At 37.0% G+C, this 23,114-nt stretch overlaps 1 protein-coding gene across 1 annotated transcript; it reads left to right on the top strand.

The window, feature by feature from the left end:
* The first annotated feature begins 10,655 nt into the window (after positions 1 to 10,655).
* Positions 10,656 to 23,095, top strand: LOC110783799 (uncharacterized). Its single transcript, XM_021988182.2, has 9 exons — positions 10,656 to 10,814; positions 10,938 to 11,078; positions 18,958 to 19,003; positions 19,086 to 19,137; positions 20,665 to 20,769; positions 21,057 to 21,110; positions 21,201 to 21,266; positions 22,516 to 22,594; positions 22,710 to 23,095. Exons 1-9 carry the CDS (start codon positions 10,743 to 10,745, stop codon positions 22,785 to 22,787), a joined length of 693 nt encoding a protein of 230 aa, XP_021843874.1. The 5' UTR covers positions 10,656 to 10,742; the 3' UTR covers positions 22,788 to 23,095.
* The last annotated feature ends 19 nt before the right edge of the window (positions 23,096 to 23,114 follow it).

Genomic DNA, 23,114 nt, shown 5'->3' with positions numbered 1-23,114 from the left:
TTGCTTAATGTTGGCAAGGTAGTTAATTGGGGAGATCGAAATTTTATTTTTGCAAGACTAGAATCATTAGTGCGGCTTCTCTCTTAGTGTGTATTGCTTTACCCCAATGGTAGCCTTATGGTATGCCGATTTGGGTATTTTCATGGTTGGTCATGTTGCATTCATGGAAAATCTTTTAGTCCGTACTTAGTAGTATTTCAAGGAGCGAGTGACTCGAGAGGACTATGATAGTCGTGACCCAATGTGATCATAAGCCTTGAGTCCATTAATTTTTTCTTTGCCAATGGTATTGACACCTTAGGTTCACTTTGGGGGTTGTGCGACTATGGGGGAATGATATTCAGAATGTGACCGTTTCCATTTTGCAAATACTATAATATATTCTTTTTATTGGTGAGAGAGAGTATTGAGGCCGTAGATTCTTAGCAAGGGATGAAAATTACATATGGGTGCTTATTGATTTAAATGTTAGGAAGGGAGACTCAATACGGTTCAACCTTTTAACTTGCAGAACGACACCAAGCATTAGGACCGATTCTATGGATAAGACAACTAAGACTTAGGATTTAGATTGTACTTTGGCATAGCCTAGTCTAGACTCGGATCTACTTATTTTTCATTTAAACATTATTTTTTTCTTTGAAAACTTTATTCGAACATCATTTTTTGAATACTTTGCCCATGTGACATCCAAGGTTATTAGCATGCTCGGTTTTGGTGCCGAACATTGTCGTTGTAGGAGGCCTAACAACGACACAAAGAGTTATTTATTTTTATTTTTTAGTCGCTTTTAGAATCGAGTGCCTTTTCATACGCCCTTACAGCAATTTTTACGAAAAGTTTTTTTTGCTACGTGTTGTTTTTTTTTGCGCGGGCACCGAGGCTGCTGTGTCTGACCAAAAGGCCAGGCAGCAACTTCAGCGCCCAGCGTAGGGCGTGAGAAATTATGGCGCCCAGCCAGGGGCGTTGAAAATGCGTCCCTGGCTGGTTCTCGTTTTCTGTTTACGTCTACTTTTGTTTTTGCGACTTCAATTTTGCGTGCTTGCCTTATAACGTCCTTTACGCGTTGTGCAGCGTTTGTGGGATTCGTTACGGGCCATCCCGAGCGTCACTTATTTGTGTGGCGATCGTTCGGGTTTGCGGAACACGTATTTTGGTATAACTCTTCGGCCAATTGGTTTATGAATGTTTGGGCAATTTTTAAGGTCGTTGGTTTTCTAGCATTATTTGTCACACACAATCACATAATTCGCTACACATAACTAACATTACATCATGAGGCAAAGTAATAATATGTCATGTAGTTTATGATAGGCTTCTATGGGTAGTATTTGCGCCTGGCTTGGTACCGCTTCTATCGCAGATCTAACACATGCCCCGGTCGAGGTAGTGCCTTCAACAGACGAATTTCGCCCAAGAGGCCAATCACAATGTAAGCCAAGGAGGCATGCACCAATGAGAGGAACCTAATGGGCGAACGATTGGGTTTGGGACGGGTGTACTACTAGCGAAAGTGCCGAGTGGACAACATTCGAAGCGTATGCACCCCCCGGTTGGCGATGGGTATCCTTAGTCCCAACTCCCGAGATGAAACATCCAAGGGAGCCAAGATTCGTTATGCGGTTCTGCCCGTTCACATTAATATGCTGATTTTCAGGTCGTCCCAACTTGATGGGGAAATAAACGCGGGGTAGGATCGTTTCACCCTTCGGCTATTTTGATTACCTACGAGCACGAGTATTTCCTTCACTATCCCCAGTGGAGTCGCCACTGTGAGGGGGTCGAAAAAGCACGAGGCTAATGCGTGATCTTGTCCCTCGTGGGTGTGACGTTTCTTTTTGTCAAATCAAGTGTAATTGGATTTCCTGTGAGTTTACACCCAATTGACTAGTAATATAGGAGTCGTCATTCAGTTTTTAACGACAATGAGAAAAACTGACAAAACCCGGTTATCGTGACATAAAGGGAGTGCAATTATGTTTGACCACGACGACCGTAGGTTCCCTTGTGATCCCTGGTGTGGGGATCTCTCAACATACACCCGCAAGGTAGAGATTGAGGGTTTGGGGGACTGTAACTATCGAGAGGAGTACTCGCTCTTCGATAACTCCAGAGGCAGGATATCCTTACTAGCTCAGCATAAATAATTGAAGGGACATGCGTTAACTATTAAACTAATCTGAGTTGATTTTAACAATATGCAACATATAGTATTAGATCGAGCGCGATTATCTGATTTAGATTGTTCTAAGGGACCTAGCATGATAATCCAATTTCCCAACATATTATCTTTGTTAGGCGTGATAGAACAGTCAGATTTAATTAGTTTAACAGTTCATAAAAGGGCGAGGAAAGCAATTAAATCATGGAAAAGGGACACATTACGACGCACCCTTGAGAGGTGCGTCACGGTTCTCGGAAAACTAACCACTTTGACTTTGCTATTTCTCCTTTTATTTAACGAATCTCAAGTTATGGGACAGGATATGTTCTGTTCGATTTATGGATCGATTGCGACAGAACGCGTGATCAGTTTTTGCAGCGTGAGGCTTAGGCTTAGGGGTTTAGAGTCAATACTCAGAATAATAATTGTGTGTTGTGTTCCTTTCACGTCGAACTTAGGGCCCTATTTATAGAAAAGAGTTCGTGGAAAGATAGAATTGTAGAACTCTAATCCACGAGGAATTAGGAAAGAACACGTCCCAGGTATTTTCAGCGCCCAGGGCTGGGCGCCGAAGATTTCGGCGCCCAGAGCCAGGCGTTGAAAATAGGGTCTGGGTCGTTTCTTTGTCAGATTAGGATTCTTAGAATCCGGAGTGTATGAGACTTTAATCGAGTCTTTTAATGCGTATTAATTTTATGATGGAATGCATCTGGGCCCGTTACGAACTCTAGGCTCGTTAGGATTTTAATTAATACGTAACTCTTATTTTCGAATCGTATTAGGAATAGGATTCTCTCGCAATTTCTATCTCATTTAGGATTTATGTTGGAGTGCAACACCTAATTCTGACAGGTTTCTATCTTTTATGACTTGCCACTTTTAACAACTACCCATTACGGCAGTTACTATTTTAGCAGGTTTCCATAAATAGCAGGTTTCTATAAATAGCAGGTTTCGGGTGAAATGAAAAGGGGTGATTGAGATTCGTTATTTTATAGGAGATGCGTTGCCAAGTGGAGATTTATCTTCTCATCATCAAACCTTCCCTTTCGGGAATGGGGACAAAAGTAGGTGTCTACACAAGGTCACGCATTAGCCTCGTGCTTTTTCGACCCCCTCACATAAGCCGTTCTTAGAATCGAGTGCCTTTTTCCATACGTCCTCGTAGCAACTTTGTTACGAATTTTTTTATTGCTACGTATACTTTATGCGTGGGTACCGAGGCTGCTATGCCTGACCAAAAGGCCAGGCAGCAACTTCAGTGCCCGACTCTGGGCATCGAAAATGATTGGCGCCCAGCCAGGGGCGCTGAAAATGCGTCCCTGACTGGTACTCGTATTCTGTTCGCGTATCCTTTTTTCGTATATACGACTTAATTTTGCGTGCTCGCCAAATAACGTCCTTTACGCGTTGTGCAGCGTTGTGGGATCCGTTACAGGCTATCCTGGGCGTCGCTTATTTTTATGGCGATCGCCCGGGGCTACGGAACACGTATTTTGGTATAACTCTTTGGCCAATTGGTATTTATGAATGTTTGGGCAATTTTTAGGGTTGTTGGTCTTCTAGTTTTATTTGTCACACACAATCACATAATTCGCTAAACGTAACTAACATTACAACATGAAGCAAAATAATATGTCACGTAGTTTATGATAGGCTTCTATGGGTAATATTTGCGCCGGCTTGGTACCGCTTCTATCGTCGATCCAACACATGCCCCGGTCGAGGTAGTGCATTCACGAGCAAATTTCGTCCCGAGAGGCCAATCACGATGTAAGCCAAGGGGGCATGCACCAATGAGAGGGACCTAATGGGCGAGCGATTGGGTTTGGGACAAGTGTACTACTAGCGAAAGTGCCGAGTGGACAACATTCGAAGCGTTTTCACCCCCCGGGTGGCGATGGGTATCCTTTTTCCCAACTCCCGAGATGAAACATGCCAAGGGAGCCAAGATTCGTTATGCGGTTCTGTCCGTTCACATTAATATGCTGATTTTCAGGTCGTCCCAACTTGATAAGGAAATAAAAGCGGAGTAGGATCGTTTCACCCTTCGGCTATTTTTATTACCTACGAGCACGAGTATTTCATTAACTTCCCCAGCGGAGTCGCCACTGTGAGGGGGTCGAAAAAGCGCGAGGCTAATGCATGACCTCGTCCCTCGTGGGCGTGACGTCGTCAGATCAAATGTAGTTGGATTTCATGTGAGTTTACACCCAATCGACTAGTAATATAGGAGTCGCCATTCAGTTTTTAACGACAATGAGAAAAACTGACAAAACCCGGTTATCGTGACATAAAGGGAGTGCAATTATGTTCGACCACGACGGCCATAGGTTCCCTTGTGATCCCTGGTGTGGGGATCGCTCAACGTACACCCACAGGGCAGAGATTGAGAGTTCGGGGGACTGTAGCTACCGAGAGGAGTGCTCATCGATAATACTCCAGAGGCAGGTTATCCTTACTAGCTCAGCATAAATATTTGAAGGGACATGCGTTAAACTATTAAACTATTCTGAATTGATTTTAGCAATATGCAACACATAACACTAAATTGATCGTGATTATCTTATTTAGATTGATTTAAGGTACCTAGCATGATAATTCAATTGTCCAAGGTATTATCTTATTAGGCGTGATAGATCAATCAAATTAATAGTTTGACAATTTTATAAAAGGGTGATGAAAGCGATTAAATCATACGAGGGACACATTACAACGCACCCTTGAGAGGTGCGTTGTGGTTCTCAAAAAATTAACCACTTGGCTTTGCTATTTCTCCTTTTATTTAACGAATCTCGGGTTTCTAAGCAATGTTCCAGTATTTAGGCTTAATTCATCAAGCTACAAGGGGTAGGATGCGTTCTGTTCGACTTTTGGGTCGATTGCGACAGAACGCTGGATCAATTTCGCAGCGTGAGGCTTAGGCTTAAGGCTAGAGTCAATACTCAGGTTATGGAATTGTGTGTTCTTTTTCACGTCGGTTTTAGGCTGTATTTATAGGAAAAGGGTGTGTGGAAAGATAGATTTTAAGATACGGATCCAAAAAGAATCCGGAAATAAAACGGCCAGATCCAGGCGTTGAAAATGGGATCTGGGCCGAGTTCTTTGTCAGATTTGGACTCTTAGAACACGGAGCTTTTGAGATTTATCCGAGTCTTTTAGTGCGTATTAACTTATGACGGAATGCGTCTGGCCCAGTTACGAACTCTAGGTTCGTTAGGATTTTAATCAATACGTAACTCTTACTTTCGAATTATACCAGGAATGCAAATTCTATCTCTTTTAGGATTTATGTTGGAGTGCAACACCTAATTCTGACAGGTTTCTATCTTTTATGACTTTGCCACTTTTAACAACTACCTTTTACGGCAGTTACTATTCTTAGCAGGTTTCTATAAATAGCAGTTTTGGCTGAAATGAAAAGGGTGACTGAGATTCGTTATTTTATAGGAAATGCGTTGCCAAGTGGAGATTTATGTTCTCATCATCGAACCTTCCCTTTCGGGAATGGGGACAAAAGTAGGTGTCTACACTATGTACTATCTACGGAGGTACCACATTTAGAGTCCTAGACTTGTTCGGTTCGGGCGCAGCTAGGGAGGGCACGCTACAAAGTGTATGTATCCTAAATTATGGTAGTTGTTATGTGGCAATTAATTTGGATTCCTGGCTTTATGGTTTTTCCGGATGATTTATATATAATTTATATGTATCATAACCTAACAATAGTTACTATTGTATATCACTTAATTACTGAAATAAAAAAGAGTAACTATATCAAAAGTAACAGTAATTACAACTCTTGAACAGTAATAAAGAAATCATTTACTACTTGGTTAGTTGTTTTATCTACGACATTCTAATTATTTGCATCTATTAAATAAACCAGATTAAACTCAAATATTTTTTGAACTAAAAAATACTAATCGACACGTTCACGTCTCTTTTTTCCACCAACACGTCCTCTCCTCCCTCTGCCACGTCCTTTGTTTCAATTGTTTTCAGGATTTTCTTCTTCTCTTGCTTTTGTTTTCCTTGCAAAATTTATTCTTTGCACGACTTCAATTATGGGTGCATCATCTTTGTATTTCCGAATCAATAATATTTAAACTAAGTTAATGATTTAACATTTAAATATGTAAAAATAACATATTAACTATGTAAAACATATAGTTTCTATTATGCATCATATAGTAACTCTTAGAATTAACGATGGTAAGAAACTCGCAGAATTGCAGATATAGTTATTGTCATTGTTATAGTCATATAGTTACTGTCATAATAATATAGTCACTTTTATTACTAATAACATAGAGTACAAAGAAAGTACATAAAAAGAACATAAAAGAACATAATGATAACATAGTAACTATTAAAAACATATAGTTACTATTATACATGATATAGTATCTCTTAATATTAATGATAGTCATATACGAGCAGGGTAGAAAATATAGTTATTGTTACGATCATATAGTTATTGTGATCATAACATAGTAACTCTTATTAGTAATAACATAGAGAACAACAAAGAACATAAAAGTAACATTATAACATACATAAAAAACTATATCAAACATATAGTTACTATAATACAAGATATAGTACCTATAAATGTTATTGATGGTCATTTAGTCACAAACTTGCAGACATAGTTGGTGTGATAATAATATAGTAACTCGATCCATAATATATTAACTACATCACTAAAAATATAGAATAAACATAAAAAACGTGCACATAACATAATAAACTAACATATTACCTATTTGAAATATATAGTAACTATATAAAACATACAATAACTATTGAAAAAAATAAACATACAGTAACAAAACATGATAAATAAACATATTACCTATTTCAAACATATAGTAACTATATAAATAATATAGTAACTATTGAAGAAAAAATAAACATATGGTAACAAATCATGATAAAATAAACATAGTGATCAAGGGGAAAAACTAGGTCGTTACTAGTCTCTCCTAATCAAACAAATTACCTAAACTAACCACTAAACACAAGTAAAGCGGCAAGTAAGGGTCGAAATCCACAAGGACTAAGGTGCGCTAATTTATGCTAATCGAACAACAAGCTAGGTCGGAATAGGGTTGGAAAAGTCAACTAACCAACTAAAACTAAACTAACTACCAAAGGACAAACATGGTCAAGGAATGAGATCAAACACCAACAATAATAAAACAAGTATACGAGCAACAATTAAGAATGATGATACATAAGCAAAGTATGAATGATGCGTTGGTTAGAAATAGATCCCCAAATGACTCCCGCCTTGGATCAATTCTTAGAATAGTCAAACGCGAACTCCCGTCCTACACACAACTACCCTTAGGTCACGGTTAAGCACAAACCAAACAATAGTCAACTTAGGTCACAATCTCTCGATTTTCCTTAAGTCAACTACCCCAAAATCTAAGTCATACACAAGTAGCTAAATTGCATACAACAAAGTTTGAGTATGCTCAAACAAACAATAATTTAATCATGCAACATCACCACATTCAAACTCATTTACCCAAATCAATCATTGTTAGGTTTTCACCCAAACCCTAACCAATAAACTACTCCATCAACATAAAAATATGAAATTTATAGAAACTAACAACTAAAAACATGATTCTAAACATTAATAACAATTAATCCAAACATGAATCATTAAGCTAAGCCAAAACAATTAAAAACCAAGCCCCATCTTCTTCGATCGTCCTTTTCTTCATTTTTAGTTGCTCCTGCTTCACTCTGTTCCCACCGTTCATCGTCATCATCATCAGCATCATCACCGTTCGATTCGTCTCCGTCCTCAATCAACACCGTTCATCATCATCCTCAATCATCATCATCGACGGTCTAATCAACTCCATTCAAAGAATCAAAATCGCAGCTAAATCAAGGCCCTTAGATTGCTTTTTTGAATCGCAGCCGTTGGTATTCATTAATCCGTACATAAATTCGCGCTCAAATGTTCGACCAAATTAACTCAGTGGAGGTTCGGCCGGACCTCAGACTTGCAGGAACTCTAAATTTTCGGTTCGGCCGAACCATTTTATGGGTTCGAACGAACCAATTACTCTGTTTTTGCTCTGTTTTCTGGGTTCGATTTTGATTTATTTTGATGCTGTTGTTGGTTGTGTGTTGCATAGTTGTTGTTGATGACGATGGTGATTGTGTGACGGTGGTGTTTGCGGTGGAGGCGCTGTAGGAGGTGGTAGATGATGTTGCTGGTACGGTTGGTGGGTGAAAACTGGTGTGGTGTGGTGTAGGATAGAGGAGTGTGGTGCATGATAAGATCAACACTTTTATTGGCCCTTAATGCACGACCCAAACTCATAATCCGAAACTCTAAGCACGTACCATCTACAATGAAAATGAGGCAAATAAATTTAAACAAAGAAAAAGATAATAATAATAATAATAATAATAATAATAATAATAATAATAATAATAATAATAATAATAATAACAACAACAATAGTAATAATAATAATAATAATAATAATAATAATAATAATAATAATAATAATAATAATAATAATAAATAGAGAAAAATAGAAAATAAATAACGAAAACTAAAATAATTATTCTATAAAATTATTGAAACAAAGAAAATAAATAAATTACGGAAATAAGTCCAAAAATTTAATAAAAACCGATAAAAATATAAGTTAAACTATAAAATAATAAAATAAGAAACAAGTGTTAAAAGGGATAATAATAGACCAAAATATAAGAAAATAACCTAGAAAAATACCTAAAAACTACCCCTATGAGTGACATAAATGTCACTCATCACATAGTACCTATTTTAAATATATAGTAACTATATAAACCATATAGTAACTATGTAAAACATATAGTGACTATTATTATAATATATAGTAACTATTGTACACATATAGTAACCATTATAATCATATAGTCACTATCTAAGAAGCGGACAAAAACATACTCTAAATAACATAGTACATAATGTAATCGTATAGTAACTACCCCCTCCGTATTTATTTAAGGAATACACTTGGCCGGGCACATGTATTAAGAAAAGAAATGAATGAAATAAAATAATAAAGTAAGTGGGGTTGGGTAGATATTTTAATAAGTAAACAAGTGGGGACCATTGTCATTTTGGGGGGTAGGAGGTGGGGTGAGTTTATGAAATTATTTGTTTAATATGATGGTGGGTCATTTGGTAAATTAGATGTATTATTTAATTAGATGGTGGGGTTGATAAGTTAATAAAAATGGCAAATATATCTCTTAAATAAATACGGCCGGAAAAGGCAAGTGTATCCCTTAGATAATACGAATGGAGTATTATTTATCAAAAGTCACTATAAACTGTTCATAACATAATAATTATCTTAAACACATAGTTACTGTTTTAAACTTATAATAACTTTCTAATAAATATAGTAACTATTTTAAACACATAGTTATTGTTTTAAAGTTATAGTAACTTTTTTAAAAATATAGTTACCCTAAAAACTACTACTAACATAAATACAACGAATATTCCAATGACTATTAAAAACACTATTTCACAACATAAACTAAAGGTAACTATATCATTTATATACTAACTATGTGAAACACTAACCCTAATTTCTACAAAACAACAAACATTTCAAATCACTCAACAAAATAATAACTATTGTACACATATGGTAACTATTTGTACACATATAATAACCATTAAAATAATATAGTAACTATTGTACACATATAGTAACCATTAAAATTACATAGTACCTCTTTAAACCATATAGTTATTGTATTACTCATATACAAAGTAGTTACTATTTAAATCGTGAAGTCACTGATCGAATTCGAGAAGTGAAAACGATATTTCGGTAAAACACAAACATTAATTTCTCCAAAACAACAAATATTTTCAATTTTAAATAAAAATAGACTTAAAATTCTTTAAAAAACAACAAACCGAGATGTGATCTTAAAAAATTCTTGCGAAGATTTGTAGACGAGCGCAAATTCTTCGATTCGGTTTCGACAACGACGAACCTCTTTCTTGATCTACTACTTCCTCCAAATTTTCCTCATCTAATAGATCCAATTATAAAAATTATAAGATAATTACGAAAAAAATCAAACAAAATCTAGAAATTTGGGCTAAATTTTGAAAAGCATAGAGAGAAAATGAAGAGAGAGAAAATGAAGAGAGAGAAATGAAAGAGAAATGAACAAAATGTAGATCTGAAAATTTGAAAAATAAAAAAGTTTTAAACGTGTATAAAGTGGGCTAGACACAAATCGCATTGAAACTCTTTAAAACACATAGTAACTCTTTAAAACACATAGTTAAGTTACTATTTAAAATCACAAAATAACTGTAAAATGACCATTACACATGTTGCCCATACAAATTACTCCGTTGTCCTGACGTGGACCAGATTTATATTAGTTTAAGCCATTAATTAAGGCAGTTTTGTAATTTTCATTTCAGCATTTAGAAAATATTATCTGCATTTATAAGCTATGCTTATTTCCAGATATTGAACGCCTCATTTAGCCAAACCCGTCAATTCAAAATTTGAGTTGTATGTCAATGTCAATCTCACTGAACAAAATCTGCTGTAATTCATTGTTTCCCTTATCTTCAGCCCACCATCAGGTAATTACCCATCTCTCTTTCTACAAAATTCCCAACGCCTAATTTTCCCCCTTTGAAATCTCCTGTTTTTCAATTTATTTAATGTACTTTTCTCGTGCTAAAAATTTGTTTGAATTGCTGAAGAATTGGGATGAGTGCAGAAGAACTAGCAATATTGAAATTCAGAGTCACTATGTTAGAAATTCAGTGCTACCACACCTCAAGAATACTCGGAATTATCACCATCGTTTTGCACTCCATTCCATCAATGGCGGTGATGACACGGTGAGTTTCTTCCTCGAAATTATTGTTGTATAAAACTTTTTATATATTTAATTGTCATAATGTATGGTAATTTAATTTAGTTTTTTTTGGAATATTGTACTTGTAAGTTTTAATGAACGCATATGATTTTTTATTATTATTTTTCAAGACCCTTTAATTATTAAATTGAATTCTGATTGTTTTTTTCGAGCTCCGCCAAGTCAATCTCCCTTATTAGCAAAGTGTACCAAGGGGTATTTTTGTAAATAAATTATCAAAATATTCAATCAAAATATTAAATATACAATCTCTTTTTATATTAAATTTTTTATTTATTTATAATTTTTTAAGTATCAAATAGAATGTACATTGCAATTTTTAGATTGTATATTTATTTATTATAATTACGAGAATGCTACTTGATATGCCAACTAACGGGATTGTTTCGAAATTTCTCTTTTCGATTCAGAGTTGTAAGCGCGATATGCAATGTAAGGTTTTATACATTGCTATTTAGTCCCAATAACACTGTTTTGGTTGTTGAGTGGCTTGTTTCTGTTGCTACTAAGGGTTTTTTGATTTGCAATTTTGCATACTAGTTTAATATATGAGTGTTGGTGAATTATCAAACGATTTCGATACATGTAGAAGATGGGATAACGATAAGCATTAAACATATTTTCGGAAATGGTTTTACTTGAGGATAGTGAAGCCGAAAACAAGGAGGTTACAACAACAACAAAGCCTTAGTCCCAAAATGATTTGGGGCCGGCTAGCATGAATCGACATAGGAGATTGGCAATGTGAGCAATCAAACAAGACATGAACGAGAATTTAAAGGAATAAACAAGGAAGAGGGGGAAAGTGAGAGTAAAGTAAGAGGTAAATGTGTATATATATATATATATATATATATATATATATATATATATATATATATATTAAAGAAAAAATATTATAAGGGATGGTAAAAATAAGTAAAGTTTAAAACGAAAAAATTAAAAATAAATACAATAAGTATATTTGAAAATAGCTATAAAAGTTAGTCTTGAAGAAAAGAAAAAAAACGTTTGCAAAACGCATGAAGTAAATTAAGAGAGTCAAAATAGAAGATGTATAAGTCAAATAACGTCATCAACGTATATTCTCTCCCTCCACTATGTCCTATCCAACGCCATATTTTCCTCAATCCCAAGTAGGTTCATATCGTGCTTAATCACCTTCCTCCAAGTTTTCTCAGGTCTTCCCCTACCCCTTGCCTTAGTTTAAAAAAGCGCGCCCAACGTGCGCCTAGGCTCAAGGCTCACCCAGGCGCAACCTTTAGCGCATTTAGCTCTCCGGGCTCATTGATGTCAACCAGGCGCGCGCCTTCTTGCGCTTGTGCGCCTTCAGTCTTCAGGCGCCTAGGTAGCACCGATACGGATATGGGAACGGATACGGGTACGAGTACGGGGACGGAAAACGGCAAAATCAAAATTGCAAAAAAACGGGTACGGCATGGATTCGGGAAAAAAAAAATTAAAAATTAAAACGGTTTTTTCATGAAATGCCCCTGAGGTTTGCAATAATGCACCAAATACCCCCGCGCGTTTCAAAATACATAGTATACCCCTATTTATCCGTACTGTTCATTAAATACACCTGTACTTAACGGACGTTAGCCTGCCGTTAGTTGTGTTTTACCATTTTACCCTTAATTCGTATTTGGGACTATTAAGGATAAAAAACCCTAAAAAAAATCAAAAAATAAAATAAAAAATACCCATCTTCTTCTCGTTCTCTCTCATCTCCCCTGTTCTTCTTCCTTGAATTCTACTCAAGCGCTACAAATTCTGGGTGTTCTTTGGGTGAATTCGCGACAAAAAGGGACATTTGACGCGATTTCGATCTCACCCCAATTCATCAATGGCAGATTCACCTCAAATTACTCAGAAACACAAGCAGAGGTATTTTTTCGTATTGTTTGGATATTTGACGCGATTTCGATCTCACCCACAAATTTTCTCTCTCCTCCACTCAACCAACACCACTTCTGATTTCATTCACTAATTTCTCCTTTAGAATCTTCAATCAAATAATTGTTGATTCTTGAATTCCCCAATTTCTAGGGTTCCAAAGCTTTTATTCGCAAAATTGAAGGATTTGCCCCAATTCAATTTTGTTGGGTTTTCGATTGCCTTGGTAATTTCTTTTGCAATTTTGCTGTTCCTCAAATATGGATTTCTTGAAGATTTTGAGCATTTTCATGTTTGCAAGAATCCGAAAATTGGTGATAGATTCTTGATGTTTTTCTGCGTTCTTTGGTGTTTTTAATCGAAGGATTGGCCAAATTTTTATTGGTGGTTTCGTAGCAATTAGTGGGTTCATTGCTTGGAGCAAGGCAACCTCATTCCTAAGTCGGCAATGGATTTAATTGAAGTCTTGGTGAGGCCAAAATTCAGGGTGTATCAGTATCTGAAGTTTCACTTCAGAAGGCAAAAGCCCAAAAAGATGAGCGTGTGTACTGCAACAATTGCAAAGCCTCAATTGTTCTGCATTACTAGTATCTCTGCGGCTGGAGTCTCAACATCTTTCTGATATCAGGAACACTAGCTAGTAGCTAAGTAGAATTGCTTATCAGTTGAGGTCTGGTTTTATAACTCAAAGAGTTTCTTGTATGACTACCCCCGACGTTACTGGCTTACTGCTCACAATGACACACATTGTTCAAAGTTCAGTACCACAAAGGCTTATCCCTCTATTTAGCTTATGCCTCTCAATGGAACAAAAATTACACTACTATGAATATGAGTTACTATATGTTTTCAATTAAAAATATACAATTTCAATATTTTCTCAAAAAACGAACTGAATTTAACAAAAATGGAAATGGAGTATGTAATTAAATTTCTTAATAACAGTGGGAGAGTTATTTGGTTTGCATCACTCAACAGTCTCCCAAGTTACTTGGCGTTTTGTGGAGCCTATGGAGAAGAGATGACTACACCACCTTCATTGGCCTGCCTCTGATGAAGAAATGACATAAATGAAGTCAAAGTTTGAGAAAATCTGAGGATTCCCAAACTGTTGTGGGGCAATTGATACTACTCATGGTTTCTTCTACATTGCATTTTAGTTTCTCAAGAATCATATTATACCATTTTCATATTCTATGTCCGTTTGATCTTTAATACAGAGTCCTTGTTTAAAAGCTGTTTGGGTATTTGGTGCAAATTTTTTTATAAATAGGTGTATACTATGCAAAAAGTTTATAAATAGGTATATATGGTGAATTATAAACATGACTTAACGGAGGACTAACGGAAAGTCATAATAGGGGTATTTGGTGAACAGTACGGAAAAAATAGGGGTATTCTATGAATTTTGAAACGCGCGGGGGTATTTGGTGCATTATTGCAAACCTCGGGGGCATTTCATGAAAAAACCGAAATTAAAAATTAAAAAATAAATAAATAAATAAACTATATTAACCTCCATATATAAATAGTACTCCTCTCCCCAAACAATATGTAGTCCGGAATATGGAGTATACAATAGCTGTCAAACAATAAATAAATAAAGACATCTCTCCCTCAAAAAGAACAAAACAGCTGGCTGTATGCATGTTACCCACTACAATACAAAACAACCACTTGTACCCATTAGTCCATTACTGTACCCAATACTAAAGGAGTAATAAATGAATAAAAGAAAATAAAAATACTAAAAGTTGGTTTCAGTTTTCACTTTTTTAATCCTCATTCTTCGTCTTCTACTCTTCTTCAATACGTCTTCAATCCTTTTTCGTCTTCTTCAGTCTTCACCGCCATTGTTGAGTGTTGACACACAAAAAAACCGTCTTCTTCACCTTCTTTATCCTTCTTCAAAAACCTCGGCGAGAACTGAAGAAGAAGAAGAAGACCGGCAAGGAGAAACGGCCGACAAGGAGAAACGGCCGGCAAGGAGAAACGACCGGCAAGGAGAAACGACCGGCAAGGAGAAACGGCCGGCAGCGACGAACACCAGCTACCCCAAGTCGCCAACGGTCCAGGTTTAGGGAATTTGCCCCAATTTGGGGACTTTGAAAAATAAACCCTAATTTATGAATTTGGGCTAACATAATAGTCTGGGCACGTGATTTAAAGCCCGGATTCATACCCACCCGTCCCCAAAAACGAATCCAACCGTACCCATTTTCCACCCGCGTACCCACTATTTAGATTCGGCCCGGGGACGTATTTGGGGCGTACCCGTCCCGTACCCATACCGTACCCGTACCCGGTACGGGATTCGGCAACCGGGCAACGTACCCGTGCTTCATAGTCAGGCGCAATAGGGTGACGTGGATCCTTTTGTTTACTTTTTTTTTATTTCTTAATGATATAAACACACCACAGGCAGACACGAGTGAGGGAGTTGGGGAGCGAGCAGACGCGAGTGTGGGAGTTGGGGAGCAGCATGTTTTACTGTATGATGAGGGTATGAGTAATACGGAGTTGGGTACGAGTAGTACAGAGTTGGGTCGAGGCAAGCGGGGAAAGTTTCCGTCTTCGAAATTACGTGATTACACAACGCATACAATCCGGAAAAAATATAGTATCTCTGAAAGTCCACCAATGTCATCGTCTTCGGATACTCCTTATCTATACACCTATTTTGTTAATTATGAACGTTTTTCGTCGAAACACGTAAATTTTATTGCAGCATTATAGGAAGAAAAGGCACCTAAGACATTTAAACAGGAATGCAGCATGAGGGGTGGCGTGAAGTAATGGCAGCTACGATTGTTGCCCTAGAGGCGGAAGGGAAGAAAGCACTCGAAAGTAAATGGGTGTACACTGAGAAGCAGGACGAAGACGGGAATTTGTTGCGCTTAAAGACACGTTTAGTCTGTCTAGGCAATCATCAGGAGGAAGCGCTAGATTATAATGAAACGTTTGCCCCCGTGGCGAAAATGGTTCCGTTCGTACTTTTGTGACAGTTGCAGCTGTTAAGAATTGGGAGGTGCATCTGATGGAGGTTCATAATGCTTTTCTTTATGAAGATTTAGAGGAAGAAATTTATATGAAAATACCACCTGGATTTCAGAAGAATAACTCGGACAAAGTATGCAGAATGAGAAAGTGTTGTATGGCTTGAAACAGGCACCCGGTGTTGGATCGAGAAATTGTCTACGACTCTAAAGCTATACGACTTTCAACTGTCATATTCTGATTACTCCTTGTTTACACTTTTAAAGGGTACGTTGCAGTTAAGTGTGCTTATTTATGTGGATGACATGATTATTGCAGGAAATAGTACATTTGCGCTAGAGAGTTTTAAAGCATATTTGAGTGAATGTTTTAAAATGAAGGATCTAGGAGCCCTGAAGTATTTTTTAAGGATTTTTTAAGGCTGGAGGTGGCTCGTAGTAGTCATGGTTTTTATGTCTAGAGAAAATATGCTTTGGATATAGTTTCTGAGACTGGGTTGTTGGGTGTAAAGCCTGCGGATTTTCCAATGGAGCAGAATCATAAACTAGCATTGGCAGATGGTGAGAAATATAGGCACTTGATTGGGCGTCTGATCTATTTGGCGGTTACACAACCAGATTTGACATACTCGGTTCATATTCTTTCACACTTCATGCAGTCACCAATGGAACATTGGGAGGCGGCTCTGCTAGTGGTGAGTGTCTCAGTCAAGGTATTCTACTTCGTTCTGAAGTGCTTTACAGTTGGAGGGATGGTGTGATTCAGATTGGGCGCGTTGTGCGTTGACTAGTCGCTCCTTGACGGGTTGGTTTGTGTTACTTGGTCTGTCTCCGGTGTCTTGGAAGACCAAGAAACAACATATTGTCTCTCGTTCGTCTGCAGAGGCGGAATATCGTTCGATTGCCGCATTAACGTGTAAATTAAAGTGGTTGAAGCAACTACTACGTGATTTGGGAGTATCGCACAAGCAAAGTATGAGCAAGTTCTGTGATAGCAAGTCTGCGTTGCATACTGCACAGAATCCAGTGTTTCACGAGCGGACAAAGCATATTGAGTCGGATTGTCATTTTATTCGTGATGCAATCAAGGAGGGGATCACCTGTCCTTCGTATGTATCAACGAAGGTTCAATTAGCGGATATTTTTACCAAAGTCTTGGGGAAGGCGCAATTTGAGTTTTTTTCTAAAAAAGATGGGCATTCGAGATCTTCATGCCCTACCTTGAGGGGATGTTACGATAGCATATACGGAGTATATTATGTTATTATTATAATACTCTAGATATATACAGAGTTACCTAATTAGCCTTCACATGTAATATATATACGTTGAGAATTAATGAGAATACACGAGATTGAGTATTATTTGTCACATACCTCTGTCATGTTGAACGTTCATGGCACAATCTCGCTCATGGTTTTATTCATTTGCACATTTGGAGTTCTTCCCCAATGAGAAAATATAGCCTTGGTACAACGGGTCGTACAAGTAGAAATTTCCCCCGTCATCCCCCGCCAAATGTGTAAAACAAAATGAAAGCATTTGGACTTTAGAAAACAGATCTCTGTACATATGTAAGAAAGTTTGAGCAGCACTGTGTAATAGATTGGACTGTATATTGTTTAATCACTGGTTTAAGTATACAAAACTAGATCGGAATCGATAGGAGTTGTATTAGTTGATGCAATTAAATGATCAATGGTGGAATAGTGAATACAACTTAGGTAGAGAGGTTAAATGCCATAACAGAATAATCAACATACTTTATCTTTTCCTAAAACTCCTCTATTTATAGACTAATTAACTATACTCCTCTATTTATGACACTTCCTAATGTGCCCTTCCCCTATACAGGCTTTAGCCGATGCATTACACATAGTTGTCCAAGAAGTCCTGCTTCTAGCAAAATTTGGAAGAGCACTGTATGGCTTTATGTATATTTGAAGCATTCTTGATACCAAGACTTGTATAGAGTGGACTAGTAACTTTCTTCCTGGATAATTTGGATTTCTTCTTGTTTTCCTCTTCTTTCCGTAAACTGCAAAGTTTTTTTTAATTCCGTCGTGGAATTTACCAGGGAGATGAAGACACATTGTACATTACATTGTGTAATTTTACTATTTTAGAATGGTGAAGATGTAGGTTTTGATAGGATGTTTTCTGGCTTTAGACAAAAGTTGCTTTTCCATCTTGTTAGGAACAACTTTTAGCTAGTTTAACTCCTACAAAATAAAAAGAAAACCTAGGTAGTCATCCGATATCCAGTTGGAGAAATCTGGAACTCTTTGGGAAAGGTTTTCTCGTTTCTTCAGATGTGTTTTTGGAGTAGTAAATCTTGCTTTTAAAATTATTCACTTATTACTTTTCAACTCAATGAAAAAAGTATTTAAGGTGGATGCAAGGGCTTCAAGAATTTAATCATTTGCTTCATCAAAGAGAAGTAATCTTAAGTGAGACACGCTGAAGGACATCATAGAGAATTTGAAAGAGTTCCACATCTTTTTGTACAAGCTTGATGGAGTTGTTTCTGATGTAAACATGGCACATGAAGAAAATTTAGGGAGAAAAGAGGGGCTGGTACTTTCCCTTACACTGTGATAGTGTGATGACAATAATAAAGGATAAGCTAATATGCACCTGATTTCTGTCTTGCCCCAAATCAAATCGGAGAATATTATGTTGTCTATCTCAATCTTACTTGGATCCATCACCTACCTTGGCATACTCGTGTGGTACATATCTTGTACCCATGCTGGATATGGGTGTGATTCTTCAAAAATAGAAGACAAATTAGGAGAAAACTAAGAGTATCAGTGTTGGAACTTGGATACCGTATCTGAGTTCAACACTTTTGGCAAGTTCAATTAACATAGATGAACTCTGCATTTACTTTAGCGCAAACTTGTACCTGAAGTAATTGGCTCATGCATTCTCATTCTTTAATCTTAGGCACATGACCTGTCAGATTCTCAGAGTTATTCAGCAGAACCTCAAGGTACTAGTATATGAGTAATTTTATCTTTTGTCCATTCTTTTTGCGAAGGTTTGGTATCCTAACATTCATTTTGATTTTTTAGGCTCGGTGGAAGGGAAAGACGGTCATGAAGAAAGATCACTTTCAACCACCAAGTACTGTAGTCCCTTGCATTAGAAGTATTATATGTCAATAGTAAGACTTAACTTTTGCTCACCTAAGCTGATAGGTGTGTTGTATGCCTTTGTTAGCATATTTTTCTCCCGGTTTAGAAGTTCTCAAGATATCATGAAATTAATTTGTAATGAATAATGATATTGCAGGAGAAAGCTTGATTTTGACTAGTAAAATACTAAAACATACTACGCTCACAGTTTAGGTCATAGACAATATCCATTTATGACTGCTAGTGCTATGGTGTTGCTCTCTTCTCTTTCTGAAGCTGTCTATTGCAATGCAGCTTCGAGCATGAAATGTTTAACAACGGTTCATTGATATATGAAAGTACTCTTTGTTTTAGAGTCAATCAACCATGATATATCTCCTGCTCCTAGTTCTTCACTATTTAGTTTGCTCCCCAGCATGTTTGATTTTATTTCCTCCATCCAGAAATACTTGTCTCTCTTTTAACTAGTATGAGTTGTATGACCACGAAATCTAGATGGAGTTAGTAAATGTTTCCTTTGAGGGAGAACCATTTCATCCTGGGGTCTTATGGATTTTTTTTGGAGTAAATTTACAAAGAGGTGTGAAAGGCCATCATGACACTTTTGCTAAAATCTGAAAACTTTCTTGAATTTGCATGAATCTAGTTGAAATAGGAAGATCATACTCTACCTGCACTTCTAGCATGAGCTGCTCATGTTGCATTGGCTGTACTGTTGGGCCTAAGTTGATGCAATTGGTTGTAATTCCAGGCTGGATGACCAGGAAAGGGAGAGTATACGCATAAGAGTTATAGGAAATATGCAGAAAAGATACAAGGGAGGGAAAGAGGAAATATGCAGAGAAGGTATGAGGGAGGAAAAGAATTGAGAGCAGGGTAGAGGAGTAAGAGGCAACTTGATATTAGTTCATTCAAGTTTGGTGTTTAGAGTTTTGGGGTATACATCAGTTACTTTTATGCAGCTATGCGGTGCAAATGGAATTACGGAAATGGAATTATAGATGGAAGCCTGACTTTATGTGCATCCAAGTCCGACATTTACAGATGCCCTGCTATAGCTTAGCATACGGGTTATTCTAAAAGAAACCATGCTCCGGTGCAGTGGTAAATCAAAATTGTTGATGCTTTCATATTATGCTTGTAGTGATTTTTTTTCAGTTTGGATGCATCAAGCCATCAATTAGTTCTTTCTTAATGTATGCACTTCCAATCCTTTTTATTTTTTATTTTTAAACTCTCACTTAGTGTGTTAGGATAACAATTTTGGAGGGAAGGAAGGGATGGAATTGGAAGATTCTCCTTCTACATCTATCGAACTTTGGAAGAGTTTATTTCATTAAAGAGGGAAAGAAAATAGATTCCTCCTATTCCTTTCTCTCCCATTGCCCAACTTCTAAGCTCACTAGGGAACTTTTTTTTCATGACCTTCTCCATCCCCTCCCCTTCTCTCCAAGTCCTCTCATCTGAAGAAACTATTGTAGAATAACGTCTTTGCTGATTACTAATTCTTGTGCAGACTGGGTAGAATATTGGAGCAGTTGAAGAGATATGGAGCTTCTGGAGTATTGTCATATGGTCTACTGAACACCGCATATTACCTTACTACCTTTCTCTTGGTGTGGTGAGTAACTAAAAATAATTTGTGTACTTCTGGACCTGGATATTTCCTATCAACATCAGGGCACATAGTGGGCTGTGGTGGTGTTAGAATCAATAAAATTGGGTTGAATTGGTTTCTGAATTGTAAAATCTCCCCTTGTTTTTAAGTTCTTGGACAATAGTGTCTGTATGAGCAGATGCAGATGTTTCTTTCATTTTGCCCTTTTTCTTTCTTTTTTCCCGAGGAGGGAAGTAGGTTGAGTGCAGGTTGTAAATTTTCTTACATTGGATTTCCGTCTCTTGCTTCAGGTTCTATTTTGCTCCAGCACCTGGAAAAATGGGTTATCTTGCTGCTGTTTCAAGGTAATTACACGTTAAACCAATAATATTTCATATTTTCATTCCAATTTATTGATTCTTTTCAAGAGTTTTTTTTGCATATTGTGGATGCAGATTTTTAAAAGTAATGGCCATGGTTTGGGCAGGAAGTCAAGTCACTAAGATCATAAGAGCAGCAGGGTAAGTTGCTAACTTTACTGCTTTATAATTTGCTACAAAGTATTAGCTTAGATTGCAATGAAGAAATGGCAAGTTATATGGATTCACACTGTTGTATTGGAACAAATGAATACTAGGTACTTATAAACTGCTGCTAAATTTTAATATTTCCTATCATCTGGCAACTTCACAAGTTGTTACTTGTTTGATTTTGAAATGCCAAAACACTTCCCATTCTTCTTTCCCCACAAGTCATATACACTGAACCAAAGTGTTGTCATGGTGTCATCCAATTTCTATGTCACTTGTGGTCATGTGGAAGAGTTGATAGTAACTTGAATGCAAGTGACCAGGAAGCATACGGGAGAAAAGGGATAAAAAAAAGGTTAGAAGGCCAAATATGGCCTACGTAATTGTGTTGTGCACATGTGCGTTGTCTCACATTGGAGAAGATGATAGAAACTAATCACGTTATAAGCCTAGGGGGAGTAACTCGTCATGTTTTCCATTGGTTTTGGATGGAACCTTCTTTGGGATTGTAAGTGATCCGAATTCTTCTCCTCTTTCATGGGTAGCCCAAGCCCATTTTCACAATAAAATTTAATTGTACACGAGTGTCACTCTAAAGAGGGTGTTGAAAACATCAATCCAATGCTGAAGCTAACACTGAAGTAGCAACACAGAGAGAATAGCACTAAGCAGCCATTGAAGGAACTGCACAGAAGCTTATATTTAGAGAGAGTTTGCTATTACAGCTTAGGAATTATGACTGTAGGGAAGAAGCTAGCTATATATACTACTCTACTGCATTGCTTTCATAACCAATCAGAATGCAGGGAATAAACTACTAGCCAATCATTAACATCCTATTTGTCACAAACAAACAAACTAGCTGGCACAAGTTGACAATGTAACAGAATTATGTTACATGAGCTGCAATCCAGTGTGAGCAACCCCTGCTTTGTAGTGATGTGCTTGCTTATCTGTTGATGGTGCAGCTGATGGTGTAGCTTGTGTAGGGTTTTGTCCAACAAAGGGTTAGGATGAATTGCAGATTTTCTCTCTCTCTCTCTCCCTCTCTGTGTGTGTGTGTGTATGTGTGTAGGTTTTGCATTTAATGCTCATTGTCCATTGTTTTTAATGCATGTCTGGGTATCCAGAGGATTCCACATACTGTATATAAATTTTTTTCTGCTTATTGTTGTTTGGTAACATATTATGCTAACTCTTTTTTGTAAAATTATCCGACATATTCCACTTATTATTTCAGTGCCCTTGCCCTTGCACCACTTGTAGATAGGGGGTTGTCATGGTTTACAGTCAGATACAAATTTGAGTCACGGGGAAAGGTAAGTTTAGCAATCAAGATATTATGTTGTATGGAGTATCTTTTAATTTTCTTTTTGTTGGCTGGTTGTATGTATTACTGAACAAATGTTTTTGTAATTTTGTAAATTTCTGCAGGCTTTCTTCACAATTGTTGCATTTTGCCTCAGCTTGGCTGCAATCATGTTTATAGCCGTGACTCTGCTTTCAGCATAACATACTTACTCCTTTTAGATTTGCCAAATTGAAGAGAACCATATCTTCTATATATATTTTTTTTAAATGTAATTAGAGATTATCTTTACCATGTAAGGAGTTTTGCCTGCTTGCCTTCTCTATTAACCCAAGTAAGCATCCGGTAATCATGTTGGAATAACTGAAAGATCGTATGACCCGGTTTCCAAGCACAGTTTCTGAATCAATGTTGTTTGTGGAGACAGCAGCGAGCAGTTTTAGAAAGCTAGTTATGAGACAACCATCTATTTATACACTCATCTTCAACTGTTTTAAGTCACTTTGCTTTATACTCCCTCTTTCCATAAA

This window comes from Spinacia oleracea, chromosome 4, assembly GCF_020520425.1.
Source record: "Spinacia oleracea cultivar Varoflay chromosome 4, BTI_SOV_V1, whole genome shotgun sequence".
NCBI classification, from domain to species: domain Eukaryota; kingdom Viridiplantae; phylum Streptophyta; class Magnoliopsida; order Caryophyllales; family Amaranthaceae; genus Spinacia; species Spinacia oleracea.
The sequence above is the reverse complement of the archived record's forward strand: the minus strand, read 5'-3'. Positions and strand labels throughout refer to the sequence as shown.